This window comes from Rhinoderma darwinii, chromosome 12 (genome assembly GCF_050947455.1).
Source record: "Rhinoderma darwinii isolate aRhiDar2 chromosome 12, aRhiDar2.hap1, whole genome shotgun sequence".
In the NCBI taxonomy this organism is placed as follows: Eukaryota; Metazoa; Chordata; class Amphibia; order Anura; family Rhinodermatidae; genus Rhinoderma; species Rhinoderma darwinii.
The window spans coordinates 77,723,758-77,741,949 of record NC_134698.1 but is presented as its reverse complement, the minus strand read 5'-3'; the positions used below and the strand labels follow the sequence as shown (position 1 = coordinate 77,741,949).

Sequence of the window (18,192 nt, the reverse complement as noted above, 5' to 3'; positions counted from 1 at the left end):
GTACTGGGACGTAGCTATAGGGGGGCAGAGGGAACATGGCACCACTTGTGTAATTAAGTGCAACTGCAGTAAAAAAAAATAATCAACTTTGCAAATTGTCTTGGTTAAAAATCTCACATTTTTTGTATACGGCTCCTATGTAGTCTGTAACCATAGAAACAGTTCTGCAAACAAATCCGATCCTGCGGTCATAGGTTGTGCCACATTTTTGTAATGGACCGTTTTTGTGGTTTGTGCTTTATTCACTAGCAATGTGCAGAACTTTTCATTATACAGTAATTAGGCTTTATTCAAAGGGGTTGTCCAGGATTAGAAAAACATGGCTGGTTTCATCCCCAAAAAAATTGCCGCCGTGTTTTTTCTAATCCTGGAAAACCCTTTCTCAGAACGAAGCTGCAGCGGTGATCTATTGACTGGGGAAGCTCCATGCTGCCACTGCAGGAGAAATGTAGTATTACAGTCACCCAATTCTAATGAATGGACCACCTTGTAAAATATGGTTGTGTTGAGCCCACCAGGGCAGGAGTCACTTGTTGCAGAAGTGCTCTGCTGTGGCTAATGGGGGTGAAGGGCAGGAGTCTTACCCTGGACCCTTCTCCATGATGTCCTAATGGGAGGTCGTCCACATTGGTTGGTAATTACGTGAGGGCAGTTAAAGGATTATAAATCACCCAAAAAGTTTGAATTTAGGCAAGTTCTTTTTTTTTATTAAGAAAAAAATAAAATCCCTTAAATACACTTCAATAAATTAACATTTCACCAAAGGAGAGAAAATGTTAAAAATTAGCAACCAGCTCCAAAACAAAAACTCTTTACCACCGTCCCTAACTTGTGGCCCTCCAGCTGTAGCAAAACTACAATTCCCAGCGTGCCCTGCCAACAACTGGGTTAAGGGACCACTTATTTAGAAAAAAAATGTTGGGTCTCTCTTTAGAAACCATTTCATAAATACAGTTGTAGAAGTACAGGAGGTATTCTGGCTTAAATAATCACATTTTATGATCAAGAAATGATTTTAATAAAAAGTTGTACCAGTCTAGTGACAAATGGCTACACACGCAACATCCAATTCTTAAAGGAAATTTCCACTCTAAATGTAAACTTATCCATATCAGACCAAAATTGGTCATTTATATTTATTTTACTTGCGGAGATATTGCCATGTAATAAGTTATAACAGGAAGTGCAGCCCTCTTGGTGGTCACTTTTACAAAATTGCCACTCTGACTCCATAGAAAAAAAACCGGCAAGCATTGGGTGGCAGTTTTCTTTAAGAGCGCTCTATCACCTATAGGAGGGCAACAAATGATAGAGGGGTGTAGCAGAAGTAGGTGTCTTGTGTAAAGTGTGTTACATCCTCGCTGCGGGAGCATTGGGAGTCCGGTCCCCTTAAATAGTGATTAAGTATTCATACAGGGGGGGGGGGGTCTGCACATCACTGGCCGAGGGCAGAGCATGCCCGACCCCTAAACTCAGCAATGAGAACATAAAAATTATGCCCACCCCTGATAGGTGACAAATTTGCCTTAAAGGGGTATTCCTGCCACAAAACGTTAGAATGAAATCCATGATGACCACAGACTTCAATAATGTGTTTTTTTTATAATGGCGTCCGGATTATCTTGATTGAAGAATGGCCATAGGTGGGAGTTATCTGAACTAAGTATATCCGTGATCGCCAACTCGCGCCGTTTTTTTGCAAGGTGTGGGCTGAGCAATGGTCTTCCATGGACCAGCGGCCTTCTCTCTGAAGTTCATTGGAGGCTTTAATGATTTATCTGCTTTGAGGATACTAAAGGAAGACTCTGGGCAATAATGTTCTGCCTTAGGGGTGGAGCATGACAGCAATATTCGAGTCATGCTCCGCCCCCTGCACTAGACAGAACACTATCCGTTTTGCCCAGAGCGTTCCTGTTCATTTGTAACAAGAAAACAAAATTACAATCCAAAAAATTAAATGTGTTTAAAAATGTTTTCAAAATTCAGTAACTTAAAATTCGTAAAAAAAAAAAAAAAAGCTAAATTCAATACATCGCTAGAGGGTAGGGCAAAAATCTGGAAATAAAGGATTGTCCAAAATTAGAAAAGCATCGCTTTCTTCCAAAAACAGTGCCACACCTGTCCACAGGATGTGTCTGGTATTGCAGCCCCAATACCAGAAATAACCGAGGGACGGGTGTGACCCTAATTTTTTTTTTTAAGAAAGCGGCCATCAGTTCCCACACAAGCCTCGTCTCCACCAGATACCTGCATGATTGATTGGTTATGTCTGTTCTGTATGGAAGAGGTGGAGCCATTGACATCCACTTAGCATCTTACCCATAGTTAGCAGGCATGACTAATCAATTGTGCAGATAAAGCTCCACCCAGTGGCAGTCCCTGTGAATGATGACAAATTCCAACAAAGACTATATTGGCTCTGCTATTTTAATATAAACATTCCTTTGGGAAAGAAAAAAAAACAAAAAAAAACGCACGCACATGATCACAAAAGCAAAATTTCAATCCACATTTTGAAATTCCTATATTGTGAACACCCTTTACCTGGACACTCCAGTTCCTGTAATTCTTGCCCTAACCATCCTTATTCTGATGGTAACAATTTTTTTTTATTTTTTTTTTTCCCTAAATTAAATACAAATTCCCTTAGTTCATGGCAGGAAAATCCATTTTGTGTAAAAGTAATGATATTATTTACAGATTTCTTCCAGGACCCGTTCCCTTGAACAGTTTTCTTCCAGCTTTCGCTTTGGTAAGTTTATTGTAATTTTTTCCCGGTTAATCGTAGAATCGGCACTGCATGTAGGTCTCATCTGAGGCGGTGTAGCCAAACTTTTCATAAAAGGCAACATTTTTGGGCTTGCACTCCAGTGTAACTTTGTAACAGTCCAGCTTTTTGCTCAGCAGAGTAAGCACCGACAGCAACCTGGAGGAAAGAGCGAAATAGAAACCATTAATTATTGAACTTCAAATCCCTGTGTCATGCTCCACCCCCTCAGACCACTGTCAAAGGGGACCCGATAACTTCAGTATAATGTACAAAGCAAACTGTTCCTTCCTGGGAAAATTGAGCCCCATTTTTTTTATTTTTTTACTTAGGGTAGGGATCCAGTCACAATTGCCTAGTGGGGACAAGTATCAGCCTCCCTGCCCCTAGACTCATCTATGGGTATGTTCACACAATGTTTTCTTCATGTGGATTTTGGTACATATGCTATTGAACCGCCACATGGATTTTCCATTGGTTTGAGTATTTCAAGTGATGCTGAATCTGCATCAGATTTTTCTGTCTTTAATATAATCTTGTTCAAAGCATTTTCATCTTTAGACTAAGGCCTTATTCACATGACTGTGTTCGAGCCGTGAGATATAGACCATATGTCGGCTGCATTTCCTGGACCGACCACAGTCCAGGGAGCCTGACTCCTAGAATCAGTCAAGTGTGAGTCACTGTCCCATATGGGACAGTATTCCCGCAGGCAGAGACACCATAGATCAATACCTATACCAGACTGTGAAGACTACTAGTATATCCAGAAAATGAAACACACATAGCACAAGTCATGTACCATGACAATATAAAATAAACTTTATTGAAATATACAGAACACATTGGCCATCAAAATATATTTCAATAAAGTTTATTTTATATTGTCATGGTACATGACTTGTGCTATGTGTGTTTCATTTTCTGGATATACTAGTAGTCTTCACAGTCTGGTATAGGTATTGATATTTGCTTTCTGATTTGTGTGGACGCATTATTGTTTGGCGCATGCCAATGGTCTATACTTGTATAGGTATTCATCAGAGACACCATAGATAACTGATGCTAGGAGTGCGGCTCCATATATATCGCAAACCGGACACATGCCTATGGTAGAACAGCAATGGGTTAAGAGTGATCCTGTATTTGGGGAATTAAAGACATGCTGGAACCGCTCCACAATCTGTTGTCTGACTGTAGCTCGATAACCAGAGCAGAAGCGTCAACCACACTTCATACAACTGTAGTATACGGCTGTCACATGGACTCATGTCTTTCAATGGGGCCATTCACATGACCCTTGTTTCAACAGACTGTGAAGGGTCCGTTGAAAAAAATAGAACGTCCTATTTTCTTCCGTTTTCACGGATCCCTCAATTGACTCGAGTCTATGGGGATCCGTGAAAAACTGCAGATTTTCACGTCTGACTTTGCACTTGTTCATGTTAATCTGACCTAAGACTAACATTGAAAACAAGAAAATAACCCGGCTACAAAGTGTGCCCAACTTACATTCTATCCTACCCCCCACCACAATCTTAGTGATCCCCTATACAAAAAGGCATTTGGGGTTAGAGGTTTTCCGCTTTTATATAAATAAAGATTCGTCTCTGGATAACTGAAAAGTTCTACAACTTCCTAATATACTTTGTTTTAATTCTTTATCATTTTCAAGCTATTTGTTTGCTGTCAGTGAATGATAACACTGGTCTACATTCAGAGGCTGCAGACCTGTATATAGCAAGTCCTGCTCTCAGCTTAGAAGTGGATACAATTGTATCCATTTGTAAGCTGAGAGCAGGACTGGTCCGGCTGTGTTCACGTCAGTGTTGCTGTTCCGTTAGACCTTTCCGTCGGAGGAGACCATGAACGGAAAAGTTGCATTTCAATAGTAATGTTTCCGTTCTGTAAAGCTTCCAGTTTTGTTTTTTTCCCCACGAAAACAGCGTAGTCGACTGCTCTATTGTTTCCGCCCAAAAAAAAGAAACTTTGCGGAACGGAGGCAAATTGAAGCATTACGAATGCAACACTGATGTGAACAGGCCCTTAAGTACATGTTTGCAGCCTGTAAATGGAACCAATTGTGTTCTCATTCCCTGACAGCAAACAGAGATCTTGGAAACGCAGAGTAATTGAAACAATTATATTCGAGAGTTGTATAACTTTTCGTTACTGGTATTTACTATGCCTGTAAATTATTCGTCGTCACTTACAGTTTTCCGAGCTGTTTTCCCCGGCACTCGTCACTGACGACAACCTCTTCTATCCGACCTCTCTGCGGGAGAAAAGCAGATTAACACGGCTCACTGGTCATGTGACACTAAAGATACCGCCATATTTGTTTTTGGGGTGCAATAGCAAAAATTCTTATCCAGAGCTCTGATACAAACTAAGGAACACTCGACGCTTACCTTGGCGCAGCCGTGGATGAATTTATGTTCTACTATTAATGTGGCTGTGGCGACAACCTGACCGAGATTCAGATCTTCCACCACCGTCACAAAGTAATTCTCGGTTTTCTTCATGTGTTCAAATTTTTCTGAAAATGAAAACATTCTATGAGATATGACTGGTTGAGAATTAGCGTAGTAGACACTGGCGTAGCTATAGGGGTCGCAGCAGTCGCAATTGCGAGGGGAGCCCACAGCACCACATCAATAAAAAGTTACTATAGTAACTCGGGCCGCGGGCCCCTGTTACTATAGTAACAGACTGTACTTACCTTCCTGGTTTCCAGATCGCAGCGGAGGTCCTGACGTCAAGCGCTGTGCGCAGCGCATGACGTCGCCGTGCACAACATCTAGAGGACAGAACTTCCGCCGCGGCTGAAGAGGAAGGTAAGATTAGTAGCCCTGACTGGCGGGGTCCGACTCCCGGGACCTGCCAATCAGCTGTTTTCAGTGTGAGCGAGTAGTGAAATGAAGTGGAAGCAGCTCTCAAAACAGCTGACGGGCGGGTCCCGGGAGACGGACCCCGACACATCAGCTATTGATGGCCTATCCTGAGGAAAGGCCATCAATGTTTAGAGACTGCACAACCCCTTTAAGCCTACGATGTAGCAGGCTTAGGGGGCCCATGAGACAGGATCACAGATTGTGTGATGCTGTCTGCTAGGCCCCGTATCTAAGCCAATCATATGGTAGGTTTAGATACATGGCCCATGTGTGATCCTGTCTGATGGGCCCTGTATCTAAGCCTACCTTGTGGTAGGCTTAGATACAGAGTCCCACAGACCGTATCACACATGGGCCCTGTATCTAAGCCTAACACGTGTTACTAATCGTTTTTTTTTTTGTGTTTTCTTACAGGTTCGGTCGTTGGACTACGGTGGATTCCAGGACTACTTCGATGACGGCTTTTTTTTTTTTTATTATCAATAAAATGGTTAATGAGGGTTGTGTGGGTTTTTTTTTTTATTATCAATAAAATGGTTAATGAGGGCTGTGTGGGTTTTTTTTTTTATTTCAATAAAATATTTTTTCTATGTCTGGTTTTTTTTTAAACTATATTACTACCGCCTTAGTAATGGCCGCCGGCTGATTGACAGCATCCATTGCTATGGCAGGGCTTAGTATTAGCCGGTGCAGAGGCTAACACTAACCCCCTATATTACCCCGGTACCCACCGCCACCAGGGGTGCTGGGAAGAGCTGGGTACCATCCAGTACTTGACCATCTGTAGTGATGGTCGGGCACTGGGGTGGCCGCAGGCTGGTATTATCAGGAGGGGAAAGGCCAAAAACAGTGGCCCTTCCCACCCTGGTAATGCTAGGCTGCTGCTGCTGCTTTATTGTATCTGTCTGGTTATGAAAAATGGGGGGGACCCCACGTCATTTAAAAAAAATAATTGGAAAGAACGATGTGGGGTCCCCCCCAATTTTCATAACCAGCCAGATACAACACAGCAGCAGGCATCATTACCAGGGTTTTTGGCCTTCCCCAGCCTAATACTACCAGCCTGCGGCCACCCCGGTGCCTGCCCGTCACTACAGATGGTCGGGTACTGGTTCGTACCCGGCTCTTCCCAGTACCCTTGGTGGCGGTGGGTACCGGGGTAATAATGGGGGTTAGTGTTGGCCTTTGCACCGGCTAACATTAAGCCCCGCCTTAGTAATGGAGGTTGTCAATCAGCCAGCGGCCATTACTAAGGCGGTGATAATAAAGTTTAAAAAGATACAAGCACATAGAAAAAATATTTTATTGACATAAAAAAACGCCGTTATTGAAGTCCTTAGAACTTTTGCATCGGGCCCATGAGCCTTTAGCTACGCCCCTGCTAGTAGAGTTGTCGGTTGACGCCCCTTTACTCTTCCTAACAATGGTCACCTAATATGTCCTTGGCTACCTCTAAAATGCAGTTACACTTGTAGGGTTGTCCAGGATTAGAAAACATGGCAGCTTTAATCTAGTAACCGCGCCACACCTGTCCATGGGTTGTTTTTGAAGCACTTTTTTAAAGAAGTTGTTTAGAAAACCCATTTCCATACACCCTATTAGTAAATTTTGAGGGAATAGAGGGGGAGCAGTTACAAAGAGCGTCTTTCACTCTGGAGAACCTGTCCTGTATTACACAGACAGCACATTGATATGAATGGACACTGTGTAATACTTAACTTCCCCTGTGGTGGCGCTGGAGAGAAACACTGCCAGGTTTCCCCACAGATTACAGCTGATCAGCCTATTCTCAAGAGACCCTTTAAACAGAGGATTTAAAAGGGCCAGTAACCAATACTCTGTGTATAAGATCATGATGTTGAGACTGCAGGAAGTGACTTACAACTGATACACAATGCCATACAATTGCCAATGCCTGTAGTCAGTGGGGGAAAGGACAACAGCTCAGGGCAACGTTATCTCTGTTCTAGCAGGTATGCTTGTTTTTAGGAGCAAACATATTGGGTAACCACTACAAATGGCAACTAGAATAACATTTATTTCGGGAAGCGCACACACTGTTTTTAGGCAAAACTTCACAGCGAAAAGAACGCTGCGGCCAGATGTTAAACATGAAGTCAATCGGGAAATATAAAAACGCACTATAAACATGTTTTGTTTTTTTCCCGTAGACCTCTATAGGTTGTCTGTTTGCTGCATTTTCTTAACCGTGAAGGTTTTTCAGAACCAGGGTATGTTCACACGTCTGAAATTACGGAGCTGTTTTCGGTCTAAAACCGCTCCTGAATTTCAGACGTTTTGACAAGTGCACGTGTTTTTTACGGACGTAATTGGAGCTGGTTTTCATTGGAGTCAATGAAAAACGGCTCCAATTACGTCCCAAGAAGTGACATGCACTTCTTTGAGGCGGGCGTCTTTTTACAGCGGCGCGTAAAAAAAAAAAGTCCGTCTGCACAGAACACCGTAAGAATCGAATTCAATGGGGAGATGTTTGCCGACGGTTTGGAGACGTTTTTTCGGGCGTAATTCGAGGCGTAAAACGCCTGAATTACGTCCGTAAATAGGACGCGTGAACATACCCTAAATCACGTGTTGCAAAGAGGAATCTTTGCATCACCCGATTTGCAATGTGAAAAACGCTCCATAAAAACCAAAAAAACCAGGTAGAAAAACAAATTATTTGTGAAAAATGCATTTACCATTCTACTAAAAAACTTTTTTTAAATGTGTTTTCGTGGCCAAAAATCGGAATCAATAGGACCTTGTGGGTGCCACATTTTCATGACCATCTGATAATTCAGAATATGTGATAACGTATATAAAACCTACAGACAGGAACCCATCTGATTCTCTCTGCTCAGACTTCTGCATTTTCTTGGACTTTTGTGCTGGATTATCAGACCTTCTGGATTATCAGACGCAGGAATTTCTCTGCAGCTGCTGAACAGCTTTGCTATACCCAATATCCCCACGGATTATACAGAAACTGATCGTCGTTCCTACTCACTGATAAAATCCTCCGCAGTCACATCTCCGACTTTTGTTAGTTGACCGAGTACCTTATAAAAACCTGAAATGAAATAAATGGAGAGAATTTAGGGGATCTGACAATTCCGACCGTAATTAAAGGGGCCAGTCTCCAGGATCTATTACATCTCCACCAGACTTGTGCGGACCAGGCCGTCTACGCCTCACGCTGCAACCAGTTGTGCTGTCCAATCCATCTATGGCACGATCTGGCACAGATTTAAGAAAACCGAGCGTTTATTCACAGATTTCCGTTCTGATGTGCTGCGGATCCACCCGAGGATTAGCCCTATTGAATGTGGCTAATCCGCGTGTGGAAGTCGGCTCGCTTCTGACTTATTGATGCAGATTTTAAATCTGCGCGGAAAACTTCCGCTACGTCTGTGCATAAACGGAATCCGTGTGAACATACCTGCGAAGGAATTTTCTTGTTTTATGGAAGTAAAGCTTCTTCGTTGTATAATATACTTGGTGTTTGAATGTTTTACTATTTAAGATTTTCGCTTGCTGTCAGTGAATGAAACCATTCTTGCTTACATCCTGAAAACCTGTCACTCTCAAATCCAACTGACACCGATGCATGGCTTGTTACAATGTATCAGAGCTCTATCTTATAATAAGCCATGCACATAAAACTACAACCCCTACTTTTCCATATGCCCTATTAGCTCATTAGTCGGCATAAAGAGGGGGGGGGGTGTCGAGGCTCTGGCTAATAGATGTGGGGTGGTCCTGAGTAGAGCAGTGCTAACAAAGCGTGGCTCTCGCTCTGGCAGACCCTCCCACGTGGCCTCTGCAGGGGGTATGTATGGCTGGCAAGCAACAGCTTCCATCGGCCATAATAGCAGATTGTTGGGGGTTTCTGATCACAGTGATCAGCTGATTTCAATCTGAAAAAGAACAGCGCCACACCTGTCCATGGGTTGTTTCTGGAATTGCAGCTCAGCTCTATTGAAGTGAATGGGGCTAAACTGCAATACCACACACAACCTGTGGATAAGTGTGGCGCTGTTTTTGGAAGACGATGGCCATGTTTTTCTAATCCTGGGCAAACCCTGGGCCTTTAAAATCTGGCTGTAGAATATGATAGCACTCACCTCGGTTTATGTCTGCAGTACACAGGGGTCTCAGGACGAGCCCTTCCCCAGGGTGCTGCGGGGAGATTGGTGGACTGTACGACACTGTATTCTGACTCCAGTCGATCTCTTCCAGTAATTGGGGGTCAAACAAGGGAGTCTCGTCTGGGATCATGGCTGGAGTTCCTGCAATTAAAATGCAAAAAAAAACATCAGGTAAAAGTCTCTATGGAAAGACAAGCGCTGCGATTCTTTCCGTGGCACTGAGCTCCCACCATGATTTCCATATTTTTCACTTTTGGCACACTGGTCATTAAAGGGCCATACACCATAATTAGCACCTGCAACAACTTACTCTGCATGAGATATCTAGCTGACATCTTTGATCTCTGTTTGCTGACACCCATCTGTAAAGCCTCATGCACACGACCATAAAACCGTGGACACCATTCCGTAGCGCTACGGATGGGTGTCCGTGCTGTAGAGCCGTGCAGGGAATTATGGAACATGTCCTATTTTTCGTATTTTACGGGCCGTGCTCCCACACTTTGTATGGAAGCACGGCCCAAAAATGCGGGCAGCTGTCAGCAGCTGGCCGTGCCCGCAATCGCGGGCTGTGATTAAGGGCACGGCCGTGTGCATGGGGCCTAAGCTAGATAGTTTACATGCACTTATACATTGTAACAAATATTCAGGACAATAGATTCGTGCTGATTATGTATTTAGCTCACAGACCCCTAGACTGGAAACAACTCAAATGTAAGAAAGTTTTTTTGCCTCTGGAAGTTAAATTCACTGACCGAAAACAGAGATCTTGAAAATGGTGAGGAATAAAGTACCTTAGTATCTTATCTTCTATGTAGTTGTCAATTTTGTCCCTGCTGCTCACAGAACAATTAATGCCTGGGCTGCAGCTTGTTGTAGCAGAAACCCACCCACCTGTACTGTCTGCAATAGGAGACTAGGCCAATAAGCCCCACCCCTTTTGTTAAAGGGGTATTCCCAACTCAGAAATGTATGGCATGACCATATACCTACACCTGTTCTCAATATAGTTGCAGGTCCTAGAGGTAGGACCCGCATCTGTCAGACATTAATGGCACATCCTGTGAATATGAATATGTCTGAGTTGGGAATACCCCTTTAAACCTCACCCCCTTAATGCCATAAGGACCAGAATCCTTAACGAGAATAAGAGCTCCTGAGTCATAGGAGAACATCATAAAGACTTCGCCCCTTTTGATTCACTCTGTTTGTTTTATGGGTGGGTGACGGACTATTCCTCATGTCCCTCATTCACAAGGGACCAATGTCCTGGACGACTGCTCAGCGTCATTTCTGCTGTGACGGCCTGGAGAACACGTCTTACAACATTGGAAACGTCTCCGACAAACTATGTAACACGGCTGCCGGGATAACGAAGGTTTACAGATCTACAAGTGATTAGGCTGGGTTCACACTGTGCATTTTTACAATTTTATTTTATTTTTTTATAAACTCAAAACAAAACCAAAAAGCTGCATATTAAAAATGCAACAAATACACAGTGTGTACTCAGCCTTATAGGGGTCCTCCAGGACAAACAGTGCATCGTTTGAACTGCCACGCAGATTTCCCATTGAGATCAATGGGAAGCAAGAAATCCGTGTGTACACACCCTAGGCATAGCCCATCAATACGAATGTCCCGGAGTACCCCTTTAAGCAGAAAATTACAAACAATGAAAACAAATGAGCATCAAGAAATCATGAGACAAAGGGAAGAAAGAACTAATAAAAATATACACAAATACTGTCCAACTGCTACAGGTGCAGGGCTCGTGACAGAGAGCTGTGATACACTGTAACAAGCCCTGCACCTGTGTAGCAGCACATTATCCGGATAACGTTTTTACCCTCTGGATGTAAATGGGAATGCTTACATTCACTGACAGCAAGCAGAGATTTAAAAAAAGATAGTGGTAAAAAAAAGCGTGTATTAAAAATTGCAGAACTTTTCATTATACTTATTCCACATGTGAAAGCATACAGTAACGCATCACAACCAGAGGCCTGATTTTATCAGGACAATGGCAACACGGCCTCGCTGTCCTGTACACGACATTAGGGCCGGGCAATTCTGAAATAAATCACGATTAATTGAACATGTAACGTCGATTACGATTATTGACGGATTAGTTAGGCCACACCCCTTTTTGCATGCTACGCCATTGAATATTTATCCTTAATATAACCCCTGACAATGCCCCCACACAGTATAATGCCCCCCATAACTGTCTTCCACACACTATAATCCCCCAATAGCTGCCCTCCACACAGTAGAATGCCCCACCTAACTGTCTTCCACACTGTATAATCCCCCAATAGCTGCCCCCACACAGTACAGTGCCCCCATAACTGCCTTCCACACAGTACAGTGCCCCCATAACTACCCTCCACAGTACAGTGCCCCCATAACTACCCTCCACACAGTACAGTGCCCCCATAACTGCCTTCCACACAGTACAGTGCCCCCATAACTACCCTCCACACAGTACAGTGCCCCCATAACTGCCCTCCACACAATATAATGCCCCCCATAACTGCCCTCCACACAGTATAATGCCCCTAAAGCTGCCCTCACTAAGTAGGATGCCCCCATAGCTGCACCCTACACAGTATAAAGTCCCCCCATAGCTGCCCCCACGCTGTATAATGCCCCCACAGCCGCTTCCAAAGGTGCCTGATAAAAATAATAACATACATACTCACTTAACCCAATGACGAGTGGAGGAGATCCCTCTGCTCCGTGCAGCTCGATGACGTCACAGCTTCGCGTCCAGCGATACATAGTGAATGGTAGAGCAAAGACATTACGGTCCCCTGCTCTACCATTGGATTGAACTGTATCTGCGTGCTGAAGATGCAGATACAGTTTAAATTGAGAGAAAATAATTGATAAAACCGAAATTCGCAAGATGACCAACTAATTGCGCTCAATTTCGATCATTTTTCAATTAATTGCCCAGCCCTACCGGACATAGAATAACACCACAAGTATTTGTTATCACTGTCTCTTTAAGACGTGTACACTACATACGACGACACACCCATGTTACAAGCAGGATCGGATCCTGTAAGGCGACTTGTCACCCTCTCCACCTCACCCCTTGTATATACGTCACTCCCTATAATGCCACATGTACAATACAGTCACATCATTGTCCCTTGGCTTAGAATCAGTAACAAAGGAATATAATCACACGATAGAGCCCAACGTCCCCTCCTCGCCTGTATCTATACAGATCATTTTCACTGGGTTCTCCTTTAAGTTCCAATCACTTATTACAGATGATACAATGTTGCAATCACATTCCTAGAATGTGTCCATATACAGCTCATCATCTATGGCCCAATTCTCCCCCATTGTTACATAGGGACGACATACTTTGCCATTTGAAGGGAGTCTGTCACCACTATTGGCCTCCACGCCATGTTCCAAAAATGGGGACTCCCTTTAAGGCCTTATACACACTGCAATGCTATAATTCTAGGAGCGAATAGCTACATGAGGCCTTGTTCACACAGTGCCGATTTGTTGCAGATTCTGCATGCATTTTTTTTTAAAGCCAAAACCAGAATTGGATCCAGGAGAACAGACCTATAAGACCTCCCTTTGTATGTTTAGGTTCCATTCCTTGTTTTGGCTTGAAAGATCCATGCAAAATCTGAAGCAAATCTACACTGTGTGAACAAGGTCTAATACTGTGTCTAATAGAACATAACATGGCAAGGTGAACAGTAAAAATCTGTATGAAATCGGAGGCATGCGATATAGAGCCCCATAGACTCCTTTGGTCGTACGGAGCCGTAATACAGCCATGTGCATAGATGTCTCGGTGTTGGCTGTTGTGTTGTCCAGATGATCATGAAGATCAGAAGCGATCATTATCATATGCTGATTTGATCGCTGTCAAACACCCCCTCCACCAGCACAGTGGGAGACATGAGGCATGTGGTGTCTCCTGCCAGCCTTGCATATCAGAGAGATGGACGTTGGTTTTTAAAGGACAAAAACATAACACAATGGTCAATGGTCTGATTTACATGCAAAAACCTTTACACCTTTATCAGTGGGGGGCAGACAGAGCCCCCCCCCCCCCAGACGACAATGAATGAATGGCCTCTGCTAATAAATACCTAGAGCTCTGTATACGGGACGTGTATATTGTTCTCATGACACAATCACATATTGCAATGTAAATGCTGCGTATAGAATAACAGATCACGTAAATCTACTTAAAGGGCTTGTCCACTTTTAGCCAATTTTTTTAATTTATATATATAATGAAAGACATAGAATTTTCCAATATACTTTCTGTATTCCTCAGTTTTCAAGACCTCTGCTTTGTTGTTATTCAGTAGGAACATTCATTGTTTGGACAGAATTGTATCCACTGGAAGTAAATAATAAATGTTCCTACTGAATAACAACCAGCGGAATGAATACAGAAAGTATATTAGAAAATTTAATGTCTTTTAATTATACAAAAAATAATAATAATATTCGTTTGTTAAAACCAATCACTTTAAACCAGATAGAAATTGTGGTTGTCATTGGGATGTAAGGAAACCTCCAAGCACATTTTTTATTTTATTTTGTATCTACAGGCCAATAGGTTTCCATGGTAACAGACAACAAACAAACCCTGTGTAGTCTGATCCTGCACTTATGTTGCCTTCTAACGCCCCCTTGTTCTTACTGAGATACATTTAGTAGATTAGCAAGAAGTAGGGGACAGATGGAAGCAGGATCAGACTACACAGGGTTTGTTTGTAGTCTGTAACCATGGAGATATATATACTGTATAGATGCTGTAGATACAAGACGATTATGGAATTTTTAATGATGACTATTTACAAAGTTGCTCATTTTTTTTAATTTTAGATGCATTGGAACAATAAAAGAGAATTGGTTGCAAAGGTGGAGATATCCTTTAATAAATGATATGTAAATAGTTTAAAGAGCTCCAAGTTATTAATATTCTTTACATCTAAATTTCCCTCCTGAAAGGGGGGGTCTCAGGGATGACGGCTGCGGGTCGGTTCTGTGTTAGTTTACCCATGCCTTATGTAGAGACCAATATACGTGCCCTGACCATATATACTGCTATATAGATATGTATGTGCAAATATCCTCAGACCCCTGTGATCACAGCTCTCGCACCCCTGTAAAGTAATGCATAGAAATAACCGGTCCCTAACAACACAAACTTATCGTATCATTACTTAGTTATTCCAGGCATGTTAGGTCATCAGAGCTGATCGTCTGCATTACATATTTGATACATAATAACATTGTCAACAACGATTTTGTTGCATTAAATAAAGTTGAATGAAATGACTTGAGTCACATGGCACAAGTAGTCCTGTATAAGGCTTAAAGGGGTCGTCCATAACTCACTCGATGCAAGTTTTACGACGTGTACAGCTTCAGTGGTCACGTGATTTACCCATGTGACCATCTGTACATATAACCCCCATCATTATACAGAATTCACATATCACTCTGCACAAGTGCTTCAGTACATGATTCCTGTAGGAGTCGGGGTGTCTATGAATGAGGGGGATCACATGGGAATATCATGACTTCCATGGATGAGACATTACACCGTCTACGAATATTTACATTCAGCTTTAAATCTACATAGAATTAGCATTAAGTTTGCGATTTAATAGAAATTGGTTGACCTTCATTTTACTGAGGGATCTTATGGCTTTCAATCTACCTGGACCTCCATAGCTGACGGGAGGTGTTTTTTTCCCTGTTCGACCTTTTCGTTTCGCTTTCAGAGATAAGCGTCACCGGGAAAGTCTGGCAGCCCCTGCTCCAGAGAGATAGATGAATGACCATTGACCCTATAATTTTTTTTTCTTCTATTTACATCTATAGGGGCAGTTTCTCATACACTATAGGGGCATGCTGAGACTTGTAGTCCCACAGCAGCAGGCAAGCCCCACGTAGCAGCTTTGCCCATAGTATGGGATCACTTGCGGTCATCTACATAGAGTAATATAGAAGTTATGACTACAGCCCCAGTATAAGATATTGAGAGACCCCAGTATAAGGCGGTGAGGCTGTACACCGACCCTGGCTCCACGAGTACGGGAGCGGAGTGCGCACTTACCGGTTCTCGCCGCTCCGAGTCTTTCTCACTCTTTCCTCAGGCCCAGGTGCCTCTGCGCTGTGGGGGAACCTCCGACGTGGCGTGACGTCAGCAGCAGAGCGGCGAGCCCAAGCGAGCAGCCAATCAGCATGCGGGACACCGTTCCAGCCTCGCCTTGCCCTTACTCTGACGTCATGTAACGCGCCGCCGTCGCAGAAGGAGAAGGGGCGTCTATGCGTTGCTATGGTTACTGACCCTATGTGGTAGTTGGACAGGGCTTAGTTTACATCTCCTGGGAGGTTCATTACAGAAACCAGCTAAGAAACGTGGTAGATTTGGGGACCAGCGCAGGGTTTAGTATTTTATATATGGGAAGTTAAGCAGTAAAATGGAATTGTATAGTAAAATAATGATACAAATCAAAATGACTTGACGTTAGAACTCGTTCATCCTCCTACAATCTTCCTCTTTTGTCAAGTTGTTCAAAAATCCTATGAAACCTGGGAAAAGCTGGATAATATGGCCGTACTCTTGAAGTGACATCACGGAAATTTCGAGAAGCATGCGACCCCCTTCATCACACCCCAAAATGAATATGAACACCAGACCCCTAAACACAATCCAGACCCCCCCCCCCCAAACAAATACAAGCGCCAGACATCAAAGAAAAACATATCCCCTAAATAAATATAGACCATATATATATATATATATAGCTACCGGACGCTCCCGTTTCATCAAAGGTAGACATCGCTGAAAGGGGTCAGCTCTATTAAAAGGGTCTAATGAAGACCACCGCGGCTATTAAACGGAAGTTGAGTCAAGCTTCTCTTATTGGCAAATGAACTGTTAAACTTATCAGGCAGGATTCACACGAGCGTGTGCGTTTTGCGCGTGCAAAAGTTCAGTTTGGCTTCAGTATGTGGCGCGTGCCTGCGTGATTTCCGCGCATATGGCATCATTATGACACTCTGGTTTTCGGTTTAGAAACCTAAAAGCACGAGGTGCTTTTCTTTTTTCATTCATTTATTTTACTAGTGTAGCGCGAATCACACACCCATTGACTTCAATAGGTGCGTGATGTGCAAAAAACGGCCAAGTATAGGACATGTCGTGAGTTTTACGCAGCGCACCAACGCTGCGTTAAAATCACGGACTGTCTGAACGGCCCCATTCACTAACATAGGTCCGTGCGATGCGCGTGATTTTCACGCGCGTATCACGGACGTAATACAATACACGTTCGTGTGAATAAGGCCTCACCGAGGAAAGCAGCTCCTGGCCAAACATCTCCCCTGATAGGGTATATAAGCACGAGTTACCTCAAGAAGACAATCAAAGGGGTTCTCCGCTTTGTACAATCCCTACTTGTTAGAAGGGTCCCTTGACAATAGTATGATCACAAAGTGCTAGGCCCCCCAGCGATCAGCTGTAATCTGTGGGGAAACCTGGCAGTAAGTGTTTAATTTTCCTGCAGTGCCACCACAGGGGAAATTAAGTATTACACTGTCTATTCATGTCAATGTCTTGTCGGTGTAATAAAGCAGCGGGTGGTCCTCAATCTTTTTTGCACCAAGGACCAGTTTAATGCTTGAAAATGTTTCCAGAGACCGGCGGACGGGATGGGGTTTGTGGTTGGGGGGGCAGGTGGGGCACGTGCCCCGGGCGCAGTTCAGAGGGGGGCGCCAGCACTATAATTGTACCTGTGTCGCAAGGACACAGGTACAATTAGAAGCAATGAATGACCGGGCACGTTCCGTGCCCGGCCATTCAGCGCCTTTCCACGGATGAAGCGACTGGTACCTTTTGTACCAGTGACGCTTCCGTCGATGAAAGGCGCTGACTGACTGACAGGGAAAGTCATCCTGCCCAGCCAATCAGCGCCTTTCATAGACGCTGTGTTCAACCCCCTGGAGACCTGCGCAGAAGAGAGCAGGTCTCCATGGCTGCCGGACGGCGTGGGAGCGGGAACAAGGTGAGTTTGACATTTTTTTTATTTTTATTTTTAATTGTACACGGGGGACTTTATCTACGAGCGGTGTCTATCTACAGGGGGACTATATCTACAGGGCTGGGCTTTATACAGGGGGACTATATCTGCTGGGCTATATACAGGGGGACTATATCTACAGGGGGGCTATATACAGGGGGACTATATCTGCTGGGCTATATACAGGGGGACTATCTACAGGGCTGGGCTATATACAGGGGGACTATATCTGCTGGGCTATATACAGGGGGACTATATCTACAGGGGGACTATATCTACAGGAGGGCTATATA

At 43.6% G+C, this 18,192-nt stretch overlaps 1 protein-coding gene across 4 annotated transcripts in view; it reads right to left on the bottom strand.

Annotated features, from left to right (window-relative positions):
- Positions 1-695: 695 nt before the first annotated feature.
- Positions 696-18,192, bottom strand: part of GNPNAT1 (glucosamine-phosphate N-acetyltransferase 1) — a 36,481-nt gene continuing 18,984 nt past the window's right edge. For 3 of the 4 annotated variants that reach the window (XM_075843553.1, XM_075843554.1, XM_075843551.1), the window contains exons 3-7: positions 9,786-9,950; positions 8,669-8,731; positions 5,179-5,306; positions 4,981-5,042; positions 696-2,926 (exon numbers count right to left, since the gene is read on the bottom strand). In XM_075843553.1, coding sequence (XP_075699668.1) covers positions 2,779-2,926; positions 4,981-5,042; positions 5,179-5,306; positions 8,669-8,731; positions 9,786-9,939 — 555 coding nt within the window. In that variant the 5' untranslated portion in view covers positions 9,940-9,950 and the 3' untranslated portion in view covers positions 696-2,778. Of the gene's footprint in view, positions 2,927-4,980; positions 5,043-5,178; positions 5,307-8,668; positions 8,732-9,785; positions 9,951-15,930; positions 16,055-18,192 lie in introns of those variants that run through there. The other variant, XM_075843550.1, reaches the window with a different exon arrangement.